The sequence below is a fragment of the Nerophis ophidion genome, linkage group LG06 (assembly GCF_033978795.1).
Source record: "Nerophis ophidion isolate RoL-2023_Sa linkage group LG06, RoL_Noph_v1.0, whole genome shotgun sequence".
Lineage (NCBI taxonomy): Eukaryota > Metazoa > Chordata > Actinopteri > Syngnathiformes > Syngnathidae > Nerophis > Nerophis ophidion.
In genome coordinates this window covers 38,426,217-38,442,249 of record NC_084616.1, presented here as the reverse complement: position 1 = coordinate 38,442,249, position 16,033 = coordinate 38,426,217, and the positions used below count along the sequence as shown (strand labels likewise).

The 16,033-nt window shown below is 39.2% G+C and overlaps 2 protein-coding genes across 2 annotated transcripts in view; one reads left to right on the top strand and one right to left on the bottom strand.

The window, feature by feature from the left end:
- Positions 1-6,059, bottom strand: part of LOC133554665 (cyclic nucleotide-gated channel cone photoreceptor subunit alpha-like) — an 82,937-nt gene extending 76,878 nt beyond the window's left edge. The window contains exons 1-2 of the mRNA XM_061903672.1: positions 5,981-6,059; positions 5,139-5,435 (exon numbers count right to left, since the gene is read on the bottom strand). Of these exons, the coding sequence (XP_061759656.1) occupies positions 5,139-5,191 (53 nt within the window). The 5' untranslated portion in view covers positions 5,192-5,435; positions 5,981-6,059. The remainder of the gene's footprint in view (positions 1-5,138; positions 5,436-5,980) is intronic.
- Positions 1-16,033, top strand: part of ddx4 (DEAD (Asp-Glu-Ala-Asp) box polypeptide 4) — a 51,760-nt gene that overhangs the window by 10,515 nt on the left and 25,212 nt on the right. The window contains exons 9-16 of the mRNA XM_061903678.1: positions 3,083-3,115; positions 3,187-3,204; positions 3,278-3,313; positions 3,376-3,414; positions 3,514-3,656; positions 3,725-3,877; positions 13,637-13,791; positions 15,139-15,268. Coding sequence (XP_061759662.1) covers positions 3,083-3,115; positions 3,187-3,204; positions 3,278-3,313; positions 3,376-3,414; positions 3,514-3,656; positions 3,725-3,877; positions 13,637-13,791; positions 15,139-15,268 — 707 coding nt within the window. The remainder of the gene's footprint in view (positions 1-3,082; positions 3,116-3,186; positions 3,205-3,277; positions 3,314-3,375; positions 3,415-3,513; positions 3,657-3,724; positions 3,878-13,636; positions 13,792-15,138; positions 15,269-16,033) is intronic.

Sequence of the window (16,033 nt, the reverse complement as noted above, 5' to 3'; positions counted from 1 at the left end):
AACCAAAGTCCGTACGAGCTCTGGGAACATGTAAGAAAGTAATGATTGATTCTTGGTAATTGTAGTTACTGTTAGTTAACCCATTTTCAAAGACTGGGAAAGTCCATAATATATTTTAACAAGACAGAAACTCCCAAATGTCCAGTTCTGCAAATGTTTCATTTAATAGTTTTGTAGCAGGAGCATAAAAACATTTAACGACATGTCTTCAAACTCCTTGACTGAAACAATCACAAGGCACTCCACTTCTCCCAAGCTTCCATTTTGTGTCTAGAAACAACGTTCCATCAGGACATGCATGTAAACCTTCTCATTGAGAAGATCTCGTCTATTTCGTTAAAAAATCTATTAGTTCAGTTTTAGAGTGCACTGCAAAAAGAGGCTCCAAGAAAGTTAAGAAAAAACTAGCAAAAGCAGGAGAGATAAAGGATAGGGTAGAGAAGCGTATGCCCAGGTAGCGTATATAATTTGCAATTGTATTGAAAGACAGGGTGCGGGAAAGGGTGTAGCAAGCACAACATGGCAAAACAAGAAAAGTAAAACGTTGAATGCTTCGTTAAAGATGGTAGTACTTCAAACTGATTGAAATACTGATTGGTCACATCAAGTCCAGACTAAATATGACCAATCTAGTTTTAGGTGCCATCTTGCACAAGTCTTACATTTTTTTATCTGTTATTTGGTTTCTGCCATATTACCTCATTTAAAATGCTTGTTTTAATGTGCACATTCAATTTTTACTTGAGGTCCATGGAACATTGTTGTTGTCTACAATAATGTCTCTTCTACAGAGGAAATTCCTAAATACATTACTGATCTCGAGATCATCTGTAACTATGCTTGAATAGGAAGGAATCCGCAGAATATAATTGGATGCTAATATCTGGCCTAGTTGACGAGCTAATAATTTACGCAGCTTTATCACCACTTTCATAAAACTTGAGATCGTGAACGAAGTATTTGTTCACTAGCACGGTCTGTTGCAAGGACATCATGCTCTGCCTGTCGGGAGCTTTTCCCTGTCTGCGTTCTGAGAGGTAGAGTACAAGTTATCCACCAGATATGCGTTATCAAACTAATACATTTATTCTTCAATAGTTTTAACCTGTATAGGTTTTTAATTCCCTCTCCCATCTCACGCTTCTGGTATTTGTCGTCCTCCAGCACCAACACAGCGGCGGCCAACTAAAATGCGAGCATGCCTCTTAGATTTAATCCGGGGCAACACACATTTTAATGTTTTTGTCCACAAACACAATTGCCTTTGTTGGGTTATCAAATCTGTGAGCCTGGATGTTGGATAAAGTGATCTGAAACATCAGCGGAAAGAGAAATTCAAACTTCTCGTTAGGATATGAATTTAGACTTCTCACCGCAGCAAAGGCAGCTCGGCTCAGAATCACAGATGGGGGAAGTTTGGGGAAACATTGTAAATCTTCTTGCCCATATGGGATAGCGTAGCATTCTCACACTATTTTCGTAAAATCTGCTTCTGGACTTGAAATAAATGTACTTTTACAACCAGTGGCTGAAAAGGTTTGCCGTCTCAAGGCCTAGTGCTGAGGATCCGGTGAGCACGGTCTTGTATGTGTTTGTCAAGTTTCAGGACCAACGGCAAGATTTGAGCAGTGAACTCAGTCGGACGGTGGCCCTCACAGCCCCCAGGGAGGCCCACAACTTGGACATTATTCCACCTTGAGCGGCTCTCCGTATCATCCCATTTTTTAGAGCGAAGATCCACGGTGACAGTTAGCTTGTTGAAGCTAGTATGGAGTTCGGTTAGCTCAGTAGTATTAGCACTGAGCTCCAGGCTAGCGATGGCCCCGCTATGGGATGAGAGAATGTTCTTGAATGGCTCCATATCAGCCGCTATCTTTCCTTTGACACCGGATTTAAGATTGTCGACTGTCTGCTCGAATTCTTCAATCTTCTGACTTATTCCCGCAAAAAAGGCAGAGTCGACGACAGATTCCTGTAAGATATCTGGATCTGGAGACACACGAGTTTTGGAGCAGCTCGGCTTTTCAGATTTCCCTCGGCCAGACATCCCAAAACTCACAGGCGCAATCCACAAAAAAGAAGCTGCATGTGACAGGCCAATAAAAAGTATGGTAGAGTTGACAGCTGGAGTTAGTAAAAGTGCCAATAAAATATAAAACAGGTCACATTCCAACCATGCTCAGCCAGAAGCCTATAGTACCTTTTTTAATTCCTTAGTACCGTGGTACCATACAACTTTACTACAAAGTTATCGTGTTTATTTTCCTATCTTTTGATTAATTAATTTATTGGCCCGGGCCTAGTTTGCTGTAGAAGTGGGATAAGGACATTGAGTAGTTGTTGAGATACTGTCTTTGGATGTGATACTGTCGATTGATTTTTGACGGGAGCCTCTGTTAATGTAACTCAGTCCTTCTCAAATAGTAAGGTGGGCCCCCTTTGGTGACCTCGGGGAACAGGCTTTTTTTTTTTTTTTTTTTGCCATACCAAAATATGATGAAGCGTATGGGAGCACTTGGTTTCACTGTAACCACAGTGGGAGACGAGGAAAGATCTTTCAATGTTGTGCAGAGGTATAGGTATAACAATTTTAGGGACAAATTATACTATTTATAGTCACGGTGGCAAGTGAGGGGGTGCGAAATATTTTCTTTTTCCTCAGGGGGCGTAGCAGAAAATATTTGAAATGCACTGATAATTGCTTAGTAGCTCAAGGTATTATTTCTGTAAGAACAGAAGCATGAGACATGAAATTGATCAGTTGGTATAGCTTGCAGAATTTGAACACTTTGTTGCAGCAAATTTTATTACATTTGTCAAAATTACTCTTGTTAAAACCTACAATTAATTTGAACAACATTCATCAGTATATGATTGTTATACTAACAATTTACTGTTGAGAGGGGAAAACTATTGGTTCTTAAAATGACAGTGATTTGACTAAGTAGTAGCCTGCAAAAGTTATGTTTAGATCTTCTGCCATAACAAAATGTTTATCTACTGTAGCAACAACCACCATTTTACACTGTTTAAGATTCAGAAGACTGAATTATTGTGAACTGATTTGGCATGTTCTGAACAGGCTTAAGCGGAAGAAGAGGCGGCCACACAGAAGGTAAATGCTGAATATTGGAAGTGTTTCATTTAAAATTTTAAATGTAGAGTAACTTTTTTTCCAATTTTAAGGTGGTGGCTTTGGAGGAGGTAAATGACAAATCCATTAAGAACTTTTTTTAATGTCATAATTTGATATTAGAATGTTGTCTTACACCTGCAGGATACCGTGGAAAGAATGAGGAAGTCCTCCCTAAAGGTGATGCTTTTGCTAATTTCAATCATGCCATGGATGTACCTGACTTTTATATCTTAATACAGGGGATGCTAATAGTCAAGAAAACCAGGATAATAGTGAACGTAAGTTGAGGGGTAATGTGATGTTAAAAATACTCTGTATAATATGCTTGAGCTTGTCAAACCCCAAGACACAATACCTATCTTTATTTTGGCTTACAGGACCAAAAGTCACCTATGTTCCTCCAGCCCTTCCGGAAGATGAGGACTCTGTATTTGCACACTATCAGCAAGGCATTAATTTTGATAAATACGATGACATCATGGTAGATGTGAGTGGGACCAATGCACCACCTGCTATAATGGTGAGAGCTCTCTCCAAGTCAGTTGGGGTTTTTTTGTATTTAATTTTGTTATCTTGTCCCCATTGTAGACGTTTGACAAGGCATACTTTTGTGAGTCCTTGAGAAAAAATGTAAGTAAATCTGGCTATTCAAAGCCAACTCCAGTTCAGAAGCATGGCATCCCTATCATCTCTGCTGGTCGAGATCTCATGGCCTGTGCCCAGACTGGATCTGGAAAAACGGTGAGGAATCTTTTCTTATTAACGCACAGCTTTGTGACACTATAACCAGGAATGGGTACCCAAGATTTGATTCCATAATGACACTGGTGCCAACAAAATCAGTCGTTTACAGAATGGGGAGAAAGAGGTATTTGGCTATTTTTTAATCCAAATTCGCTCAAATGCTAGAAGGTGATATTGTATGAGCAACATCTTGTAAGTCAGTGATCACTAACTGTGGGTCTGAGTTCGGACCCAGATGCCATTGCGTATGAACCTGGACGTATAGTCAATAAAGTACTAAGTTTTGACATAGCTCTTCCATTTTAACTAGCGCAGTTTTTACAGACTGTATGGTACTTGCTCATCAGCTCAAGAAATACACTGACCAATTGCACACAGGTTAAACCAGCCCACATGACACTGCTCAGCCAATAAATTCTGTGCATTCAGTCGGTGATAATGGCTATTCGAATTGCAGAGACAAGAGCTCAGCGAGTGACATGGCAGAAAGTGATATCCACAGAAATAAGGATACAATTAGTGAGACTGGTACAGAGGGAGGACAGAGATAAGAGACTGTTAAAAAGGATAGAAAAGCAGTATGTCCCCTCTTGCTAGTTGTGCTCTCCCACACTATTTGCGGTGGTGGACGGGTGGAGAAGAGGACAGAAAAAGTGGGCAACAGAATAATTACTCATGAAGAACAGGATAGCGTAGAGTGAAAATAGTTAAATAATTTGTTTCCTCTGGAATCACAAACCTAGTTTTTCATGTTCAGCGACTGTGGCGCTAATAAAACATTGCAATGTGATTGTTTTAAATTTATTAGTATGATTTAGTTAATTCTTACCCTAACACCTTCCTTTCTTTCACTCAAATAATGAACTTAACTGAAACTTGTAAGTTACGGGGTGAATCTATTATCAGTAAAAGAAAAGACGAGAAAGGAATAAATATAAGCTCTGCTTTGTCATATTTCCTTACCGGTATGTGGAATTGTGCAAATGTAACCATCTATTAAATAAATATCCTTAATATAGAACAAAGACCATACGATCCAACACATTTCCCAGAACAAAAAGCTGCTCATTACATAAATCTTAATACATGAAGCAGGGTGGAGAGGAGATGCTTGCCTTGACAGTTCGCCGCTTCTCAGCTTTACCGCAAAATCCGTTCTACCCTGACACTTTGTATACCTATATGCCTGAAACTACGCTTCAGGGTGGCAGTTTATGGAACTTCGATATGCTATTGATGTGACGAAAACGACCCTTACCTGGCTGGTGTATAGCGGCCTCTTCCAAATGCTTGTGTCGGAACATCAGTCATCACAGTTGGTCGCACTGGTCTGGTCCTTTGTCACTTGGGTGGGAAACTGTGTCTCAGCGTATGGACTAGTATACCTGTAGAGGCTGTGGATTATCCTCACCGGGTCCGTGGCTAACGGCTGGCTCCGGTGAGTCTCCACCCATCATGCGATGGGTGGAGACTGCTTGACGCAGATCCAGGTACAACAGGGCTACACTACATAGTCTGTTCTGGTCCGAGCAGCGCCACAACAGGTAGTGATAATCTGCGGTGTAACAGAAACCCCAGAGTGGATTATAGTCCTTCGTTCACTAAACAAACTGGATTCAAATACAGACTTTTCACCACTTGTATTAGTGACCTAACTACGATGTCACATTTGGCTCCATCCTAGACATTCATGCGCCACAAAAAACCCGGACTTTCACCTTCACCTGCCCAGCTCCCTGGTACACGGATCAGCTCAGGGTCATGAAAAGGTCAAGCTATACCCTGGAGCGTGCCCACAAAAACCTCTAGCTTGACGGTGCATAAATTGTCGACTACTCAACAATTAACAAGCCAGGCAGTTGTAGAAAACTATATTCCACTGTAAACCATCTCCTCAAACTACAATTACCCTCCTATCACACATCTCTTACAATAAACTGCAGCCATTTCCTTAACTTTCACATCCAAAATTGACAATATCCGCTCATCTCTCACATCTCTACACATTTTCATTCTTGACATCCTGACAACACCCGTTACACAACATCTTACACACTTGACACCCACAACGCAGCAGGAGGTTGAGAAGAATATCCATACTTTAAAACCATCCACTTGTTCCATAGATTACATCCGGTCAGTCCAACAGCACAGTCCAACAGCACAGTCTACTCGCGGCCAGGACACGGCTCAAGCCCATATGGGACAAGGCTTTTGAAGCTGCCGCTCCCTATTTATAGAATGCCTTTCCTGACCACCTCAGGGCCTCACAAACGGTAGATGCTTTTAAAAAATGACTGAAGATACACCGTTTTAGAAAATCTTACAGCTGATTTTAATCTGTATATTCTGTTTTATTCCAATTTCTCTTCTTTTTAAGTCTTATGTAGCACTTCGGGATTTATCAAATTAAAAGTGCATTATAAATATTGTTGATTGCTAAGATATCTGTAGTGAGTGGTCACCATGACGTCATCGTATAATTTGCATAACTTGTAATGGTACAATTTTCTTTGAAAAGGCTAAAAAATGTATGACATTTAAAAACAAATATTTTATTAATTGGTATTAAAATACTTTTATACAACTTTGCCATTTTTTCATTTGTTGCTGCTTATCCCACAAAATATTTTGTTGAATTTTTCAACAAATTGCTTCTACAGTTTTTTAGTGACTTTTTTTTAATAAAAAACGGCCAGCAACTAAGCATCTTTTTTAGGTGTTATTATAGAATGTACTCTTGTTTAGAGACTCTTGTACTTCAGTCCCTTTAAGTTCAAATCAAATGAGAAATTTTGGATATGCATTAGATAATAGTAATAATAATGGATTAGATTTATATTGCGCTTTTCTATTGTTAGATACTCAAAGCGCTCACAGTGAAGTGGGAACCCATCATTCATTCACACCTGGCGGTGGTAAGCTACATCTGTAGACACAGCTGCCCTGGTGTAGACTGACGAAAGCGTGGCTGCCAGTTTGCGCCTACGGCCCCTCCGACCACCACCAATCATTCATTCATCCTTCATTCACCAGTGTGAGCGGTACCGAGGGCAAGGGTGAAGTGTCCTGCCCAAGGACACAATGGCAGCGATTTGGATGTCAAAAGGTGGGAAGCGAACCTGCAACCCTGAGGTTTCTGGCACGGCCGCTCTACCCACTACGACATGTCACCTTGATTATATATTTGTCATTCATTGTTAATGGGTAGAAAAGTACCAGGAAAAGTGAGAATTTTGTGAAAGGAAAAACCATGTTTTGCATTTGATATATGTGAAGAACTGTGTGGGTGGATGGTTGACGTGTTGGAACTGGGAATAAAAAAGGCAAAACATTTTGAGATTTGAATGGGAATTTTGAGAAAACCAGGATTTTGTGAAAATATTGACATTAGCACAATTGTCCCAGGTGACGTAAATCAGTTGGTGTTGGAATTTTTGGAATAGGTTGAAATATGTTGATGTAGTACAGTGTTTTTCAAATATTTTCTGTTGCACTCCCCTAGGAAGTAGAAAATATTCCCACCTACCATTGTGACTATAAATGGTATAAGTTATCCATAAAATTGTTATAACTATACCTCTGCATAACATTGCAAGCTTTAACATTAAGGACGGAACACCAGTCTTTCCTTGTTTCCCCACCGTGGTTACAGGGAAGCCAAGTGCAACATAAGCTTCATTATATTCTGGTACGGGGGGAAAAAAAAAAAAGTTCCCCAAGGTCACACGCTCTGTACAAAGAAAAATGGTAGTTTTGTTGTCCAAGTTAAAAAATGTTTTGAAGTTGGAATGGTCATAAATGGACTGTGAAAACTTTCCAGGAAAAGGTAATAATAGGGCTTTGGAAAACCTGGAATTCTTGGAATTCCTGAAATGATTTTGAACTTGGAAAATGGTAGTTTAATTGTCCAAGGTGAGATGAGTGTGTGGATGGTGCAACAGTTCGAATTGGTTGAGAAATGTGGGAATTGTGCAAGTCCAATGGAAAAAATTACCGGCAAAAGCGGGAATTCCAGGTAATCTGGGATTTTTTTTAATTTAATTTCTGGGGAGCTCACAATTCCTGGTCTAGCCGAACATTTTGATACTGGAACAGTTTCGATTGGATTAAAATTGAGAACTGTGAAGTGCGCCTAATTTTTGTGGCAGAAAAGTAAATCGTATTTTGGTGTAGAATCTTTTGTGCGACTGCTTGGGCATTCCCACAATTATTCAGCAAGTGCAAAGTAATTTATCAACATCTTTTTTTTGCGAGCACTATTTTGCGTTTTATTTAGCACGTGTAAGTATGTGCCAACTGACAGTTTCACACAGTTGCAGGATCAGTGCTCGCTCTACAAAGACGCGACAGACGAGAATCCTCCGTTCTACGCGTGACATTTTTGACGGTTAGAAATAAAAATATTAGCTGTATCGTCTATTCAACAATTACCTCTTGTAATTTTTAGGGATATAACAATATCAAAATATCACTTGCCTGGCACACCTTGACATAGTCTGTTCTCGCTTGGAACAGTCAAGACTAATGTGGCGCGCTTAATGCCACAGAGGTTATTTGCCAGGGTTTGTTTGTATGTTAGCAACATAACTTAGTTATGAACAAATTAAAAAATAAATCAATTCCTCTATCCACGAGAAAGTGAAACACACTTCACGTATGGCTTTCTCTTTCACTCCATGCCCCCACATTGCAGACCTCTGCTGCGCAGAAGATTCTGGGAGATGTAGTTTATTTTCCGACCAAGTCAAAGATCCAGTAAAAAAGGACACCAAGTTTTTGGTACCGTGATGCGTAAATGCTTTACTTAGATTTTCAAACCGTTACACCGTGTTGTCTATAAAACTGTTACATTACATACGAATACTGTATTTTCTGGATTATAGAGCACAGCGATATATTAGCCCACATTAGCCGCAGATGTATACATTGCAAAATTTATTTACGCAAAGATTCCGTAAATGTTTATTTACAAAGTGTTTCCAAACGGTGTCTAATGCGGCAGTAAAACGATTGATTAAACAAAACTGAAGGTATTGTCATGAACCAATTCGCTGCGGAAACTAGCTCTCCAATCAGCTGGCCAGACTCAATTACTCCACCGTGAAATGTTAGTGAGGTTATTGAGGAATTTGTGAAACTAAAACAGCAAAAAAAGAATACCGTTGTAAGGTAAAAATACTAAGACACTTGTAAAAGTGTTAGCATATTAGCTAAGGACACTAGAGTCATTACATTACTTAAGCATGTACACATGCATAAAAACACTTGACATCAAACATGGGACGGTCTCATAAATATGAGCAGTTTTAGTTATTCTGTAAAGTTTACAAACGTTGCTTGGAGTTTAGAATGAAAAAACAAGTACAAACCATATTGACCCTAAAGACAGAACGGCAATTCTGCTTCCTCCATCCATCCATCCATCCATCATCTTCCGCTTATCCGAGGTCGGGTCGCGGGGGCAACAGCCTAAGCAGGGAAACCCAGACTTCCCTCTCCCCAGCCACTTCGTCTAGCTCTTCCCGGGGGATCCCGAGGCGTTCCCAGGCCAGCCGGGAGACATAGTCTTCCCAACGTGTCCTGGGTCTTCCCCGTGGCCTCCTACCGGTTGGACGTGCCCTAAACACCTCCCTAGGGAGGCGTTCGGGTGGCATCCTGACCAGATGCCCGAACCACCTCATCTGGCTCCTCTCGATGTGAAGGAGCAGCGGCTTTACTTTGAGTTCCTCCCGGATGGCAGAGCTTCTCTGCTTCCTGTCAAACACTATACTGTAGGTAAATGGAGGACGCTACATCACCTTCAGTGAGCTAATTCGTCCAAAAGATGGCGCCATAGCACATTCTCAGTGTATTTGCTTTTTGTTTTTTCTTAATTTGAAAACTATGTATTATGGCCGTCGACGAAGAAAAATCCATACATTAACCGCATGGTATTATAAGCCTCCGGGTTCAAATTGTAAGAAAAAAGTATCCCGGAATGTACAGTAATTTAATAGCTGCTGGATGACTTATGGGTCTGATTTAAAATGAATTTGATTTATGCGTTTTGGTGTCTGCTGACAATTTTTTATTTAATATATTTATTACTAATGCGATGGTGTTGCGAACTTCAGCCTTGCGCACAGTATTAAGTGTCGGTGTGCATATGTTTCTGTTGTCTATAGTGCGTTTCAGAAAAGGTGTTGCTGGGTCCGGTTTGGTTCTGGAATTGGATTGCATTGTTATGGTATTGCCGTGTATTGTTTTGTTGGATTGAACAAAAAAAAAGTAAAGGTGTTACATATTGTAGATATGTGCTGCTGGTTCAACACATCGCACACAGTAGGAGCATGATAACATTAATTTTATCATGCTCATACTAATAAAATGATCGTGTCTGTAGTTAAAGCCCTGCATGTAAAATTCTCTTTTAAATAATGCGGCCTGCACTACAATTCAATATGTACATGCAGTGATAGTAGATCACACTTAGCACGGCCACTCTGAGTACATGCTATTTTATTTTTAGTACACCGTCTAGTGCCTGGTATTTGAATCTTAGTAAATCAGCCCTGTAGTGACTAAGACTTATTTTAAGTTTTCACCAAAATTATCCACATTTTATTCCACATACAAATTAGATGTCTTATTAAAAAATGAGTACTTTTTATAACAAAATAATTTACAATTTGATCGTTGTCAGTAAAATTTAGGACACCGAAAGACTGATCAAAGTAGTATCAATCCCAAAAATTCCCGAGCCATTTTGAGGGACAATGAGCAAGCCAGCCATGTGACGTAGAAGTTGTGAACCACAGATCCCTTCCCCATCAACATTGCAAATGCAGAACTTGTGAGAGCCTACAATGATTTTTTTTGTGGGGTAAATGTATGATCCTGAACCTTATATTTTGATCTTGAATGTGAGGAGGGTTAGCAACAAGTTTTAGAAGCTGTGTGCTAAACAGATCCCGCTTCGGTGAAACACCATACAGTATTGCTAGTTTCTAAACAAGAAGTACAATCTACGAACATAATAAAATGATCACTTGCTGTACATTGTCTCTCGCTCTGATGGCGACTGATTGGCTGTTCATATCTTCCTGTTTGGACATACGACTGATCTGCTGATATTGTCCAGAGTATCAAGCATTCACATCCTGGAGTCATCCACTATCACAGAAATTGCCAAAGACATTCGGAGTGGAATTTTTAAAAAGGAAATCTGAAAGTGTGGCATTTTAGGATGTTTAGACAGCATTTTCACCTACTTTGCGGATTGTAAATACAATTTGATATGTTTAAATGGATGCAACAAAACACAATTAAGCATATACTGTAAAGTCAACTTGTTTTTCCCTACTACTGGTACTTTAAAACTGTCCAGGCCCCTTTTTTTACTGACCAACATCTGGGTGCTGTGGTTTATCTGTCATAGAAAAATTTAATTTACAAACATTAGTTACTCAAAAGCTTGGACCAATAATCAATGAGTCAATTAATTGAATAATAAATGAATATGAAGATAACTTGCTGGCATCGATAAATTGGTATGTCGATTTGTTTGTTTTCTTCGTCTCTCGCTTCAAACAGGGAGAAAAAGGATCTCGCACTGTGCGTGGCTCTCAGCACCTGAGCGTGTTGTTTGTGCAGCAAAATCAAATGAATTCAGTGAGCCCTCTTTTTAGTCATCCACAATCTTTCTTGGTGGGCGCAGAGCGGCACCGCTAGCATACACCCACAGGATGCATGGACATTGCCTCCCCTACTTGCTAGTGAGAAGTTCTACAAGGTAAAATTAGGTGGGAAAATATGATTACAAAGCCATATGTCTAGTCGTGGCTAGGGCTGGGCGATATGACTAAAAAATGTATCACGATATAAGTGTGTCATATCAGTCGATATCGATAATTATTGATTTAAAAAAAAAACTATTCTAAATAAAGACCAGGAGAAAAAAGGCTGAATTTAAATACTTCTATTTTTAATATAACCTTTAACCTTTAGAATGAGGTCAGCATTAAGAAAAAGTCAAATAAATGAAAATACTGGTCGATGTGCAAATATTGACATTATATAAATGCTTACCCAGACTTCTCAACTATGCTGAGCGGTAGCATGTCCTTCGCTAATTGATACACCACTGCATCCGTTATTTCTTTATAACGTTTTGAATTTTTGTCGTATGGCACTGCTGCCGAGTACCTCTCGATGGTGGTCTGTTGTTGCCGCTTCGGTACTGTTCCACTTGCACCGGCTGATGTTGTGGCTGTTTGCTGCTGTACTCCAGCGGGTGAGAGCGGCTCAGTTGGTAAAATAAGTTTTTCGTGTTCCAAGACTTGGTCGGGACAACGACCTTGCAAAGTTTGCAGACAGTATTACTCTGATTCGTATTGGACTTAAAATACTAAAATACTGCCAAACTGGTGACGTGACGTTTCCTTTTTTATTTACAATTTCCTCTCGTGCTGCCGCACTCATATTCCCGTTTCGTTGATTAACGTGGACCCCGACTTAAACAAATTGAAAAACTTATTCGGGTGTTACCATTTAGTGGTCAATTGTACGGAATATGTACTGAGCTGTGCAATCTACTAATACAAGTATCAATCAATCGTTGCTTGTTAGCATTTCCCAGAATGCCATGCGGTTCAGGCTCGGCCGTGATAGGTCGAGAGGCTAAAGCCCTTCCTTTGCCTACACCCCCCAGAATGCCGTGCGGTTCCGGCTCTGCGTTTCTTAATATTTTTTTCTAACAGAACTCAGTGCAATTATCGAACGTTCCATAGACCCCATTTTCTATTGATATCGATCACATGTCTATCGCGATATATAGTGTTATTGTTTTATCGCCCAGCCCTAGTCGTGGCAATATTTCAGCTTCAAACCGGGAGAACAATTCGAACCCATCAAAATGGACATAAAGACGAGAATGCCATGATGGCACCAAAAAAAGCCAACAGTTTTCCAACGTTATTTACAGTACAATGGTAAACAATAATACAGTACCGATAAATGCAAGTTTATATCAGTTTTACTTACAATATTATATATTATGGTTACACAAGTGCTTAACTTGTTCACAAAATAGGACTGGCAAAAAAATTGATCTTCGGCAATAATTTTTGGGACATGATATACAATATGTTGAGCAAAATTTATCGTCTCAGGCTTAATCAGTATTTGTCATGTGTAACATCATGATGCATCTGTTAATAGATGTATTGGCACACCTCTAGCCCCGACAGAGGCAAAGTCTGATGCTCTTTTAAAACTTACTTGCTGACCCAAACATGTCATTAGCAGTGCTCAGTTTAGACACCAATCACACTTCGCCACTACAACATATCTTTTCTACTACACCAGTCACAGCAAACCAAGGAGCATAATTCTAGACATTACAACACTTACATGTATTTTTTATTGTTGCTGTGATAATTGACAATTTGTTGTGTATTTTAGTCAATATTTTTGAATTTGTCACTTTTTTTTATTGTTAAAGTATTGACATTTCTATTCAGTACAACGTGCATGTCATAAATTTCAGTAAAAATACAAAGGTGTAGTTATTCAAAAATGTGTATGTTTAACATTTTTAAGAACCATTTTGGGCACCTTTTGAACAATAGTACTGTTTAGAAAAATACAGATTTGAACTGGTATCTGTTAAATTGTAGACAATACCCATTCTTAATTGTGGCAATATATTCCAATGTTCTTCTGTAGTAGTCTGTACTGCTGAGTTACACACATCCTAATGCTTGTGTTCCATAGGCTGCTTTCCTACTTCCAATTCTGCAGAAGCTCATGGCTGACGGTGTCGCAGCCAGCAGCTTCAGTGAGATACAGGAGCCTGAGGCAATCATTGTTGCCCCCACCAGGGAGCTCATCAACCAGATTCACCTGGAGGCCAGGAAATTTGCTTACGGGTATTTTTACATTTTCTTCCTGTCTGCAAATTGGCAACAAAACAATAAAGGTATACTTAAAGTAAACTTAGGTCCCTGTTTTTACTAAGCAGTACAGTTAAGATTTGTGTGCGCACTTTTTCCTCCGTTCCATTGGGATATCAACCTTAGTGGTACGGCAAGCACAGGTAAAGATGTAAACAATGCAAAAAGTGGATAGGTAGGACTTGGATGGGAACAAAAAAAACATTTTCTTTGGACCAAGTGTCTTGTCATGTACAGGACAAGACTTGGTTCGTTTTTGTTCTCACAATCAACTTTATTCAATCCATTGGAAAGTGCTAATTAGAGTGTAATGTGGCCACACTATTTAACATAGCTTACTTACCTAATGGTAAAAATAGTGGTTTAAATTTGCTGTCATAATTTTTTTTATCAGATTAATCATACTCTTGCATTTTGATTAATCGCAGTAAATTAATCATGTGAATAATTTAAATTGACTTCAAAAATATCCCTAATATTTTGACACAATGCAATTCTATTCTCAGCATGTCAAATAGTAACATTTTAAAAATGTTGTACATGTATGCACAAAGCTTGCTATATTCTAAAGCCCCATCTGAGTGTAGTTTGAAGTGAAATTTTCCACCAAGCACATCGATCAGAATTTCCTCTCATCTCTCCATTGATGTATGCGTTCACTTCATCACTGACTGTATAGCAACCTGCTGTGGTCAAAATAAGTTGCACGATTAATTTGTGTTGATACATAAATAAGATAATGCTCTGTTAATGGAATAAAACGCACAGATGAAAAGAGGCTGAGGCAGATAAATTCAAAATGCCAAATATTTCCGCCGATAATTTGTCCATCTGTAGGGTGCTCCTGAAAGAAAGCAGTCGCTGAGACCAGAATGTCACACAGCTCTACCTGTAGCTACTGTGATCCCTGCCACTCAGCCCCACCAGGAAATATATATTGGTCAAGAATTACCAGTGGCAAGTGCTATAGTACAATAAAAATAGGTATAAAAGGTGCTTAAATGTAATAGTTGCACTCAAAATGATTCATCCCTCATTAATTGTATTTTTATCGCAAGTTCTATGAACTTGCCTTAGTTTCCAATAAACCACCAAAATAACTACATAAATAGCTTAACAAATTATTCCAAACTGTAATTTTTTTTGTTGGCCATCTACAGTATCAAAAGTTTGAATGTATTGCAAACGGAGGAGGTTGAACAGTTTTTAGTGCAATTTCATCGGGGTTTGTTAGTTCACACACGGTACGTGCACAAATAATCGATGAATCGCTTCATTTTGGACTGTTAAAATTCTCTTGATGAAACCTTTTTTGCTTTGTAGAACATGTGTGCGTCCAGTGGTGGTGTACGGTGGAGTGAACACTGGGTTTCAGATCAGAGAAATCTGTAAGGGATGCAACATATTGTGTGGAACACCAGGAAGGATGTTGGATGTTATTGGAAGAGGAAAGGTAAGCCATTTCAATTAAAATGTTCTTTTATGTCCATAAGTGATGGTTGGTCAATAACCCTACTACAAATTTTCAATCAAAATTGATGACAATGAAAATGACATTTTTAGTAATTTAAAGTGGTACCTTGGTATTCATACGCCATAGTTTTTTTAGGATTTGTTTTTTAAAAGAAATTGTTGTCTTATACACTGTTTGGCCTGCAGCTCAATTTGGATCTTTTTTTTTGCCCACATGTGACCTGTATTGGATTTTATCATGTCAGTGTGCAATTCCAAATTTATCAAATCCGACCCAGGCCTCTTATAGTATGTATGTAGATTTAAATCAGATATGTATGCTATGCAACTGTAGTCTGAGCTCTACAGTTGCAGTCATCCGACCAGATTGTCGTCAGTGTCTGCAAGTGTCATAATTCTTCCTCAAAATAGACGGTTGCAAAATAGTTGACAAATGAGCAGAAAAAGGGCAAATGTTTAAGGAACTATGTTACTATGTCACTATTGACACATGGAGGATCTCCACTGCTCTGTCTGCGTACGCCAATTGGGCCAATGTATTATTTCCACCTGGACGTGACTTGTTATTGATACGATACTGTTTAGACGCATTTTTTTTTCAAACCGACAGCAAAACGAAATCTAGGCGTTATTCTGGGGGACAGGCCCTTAATGGACTCGTGAGAAGGAGTAAGAGTTACCGGTGCGGCAGTATTGTGTCAAATATATACCTTTTTCTAAAATACACCGGTATTACAATTAATAC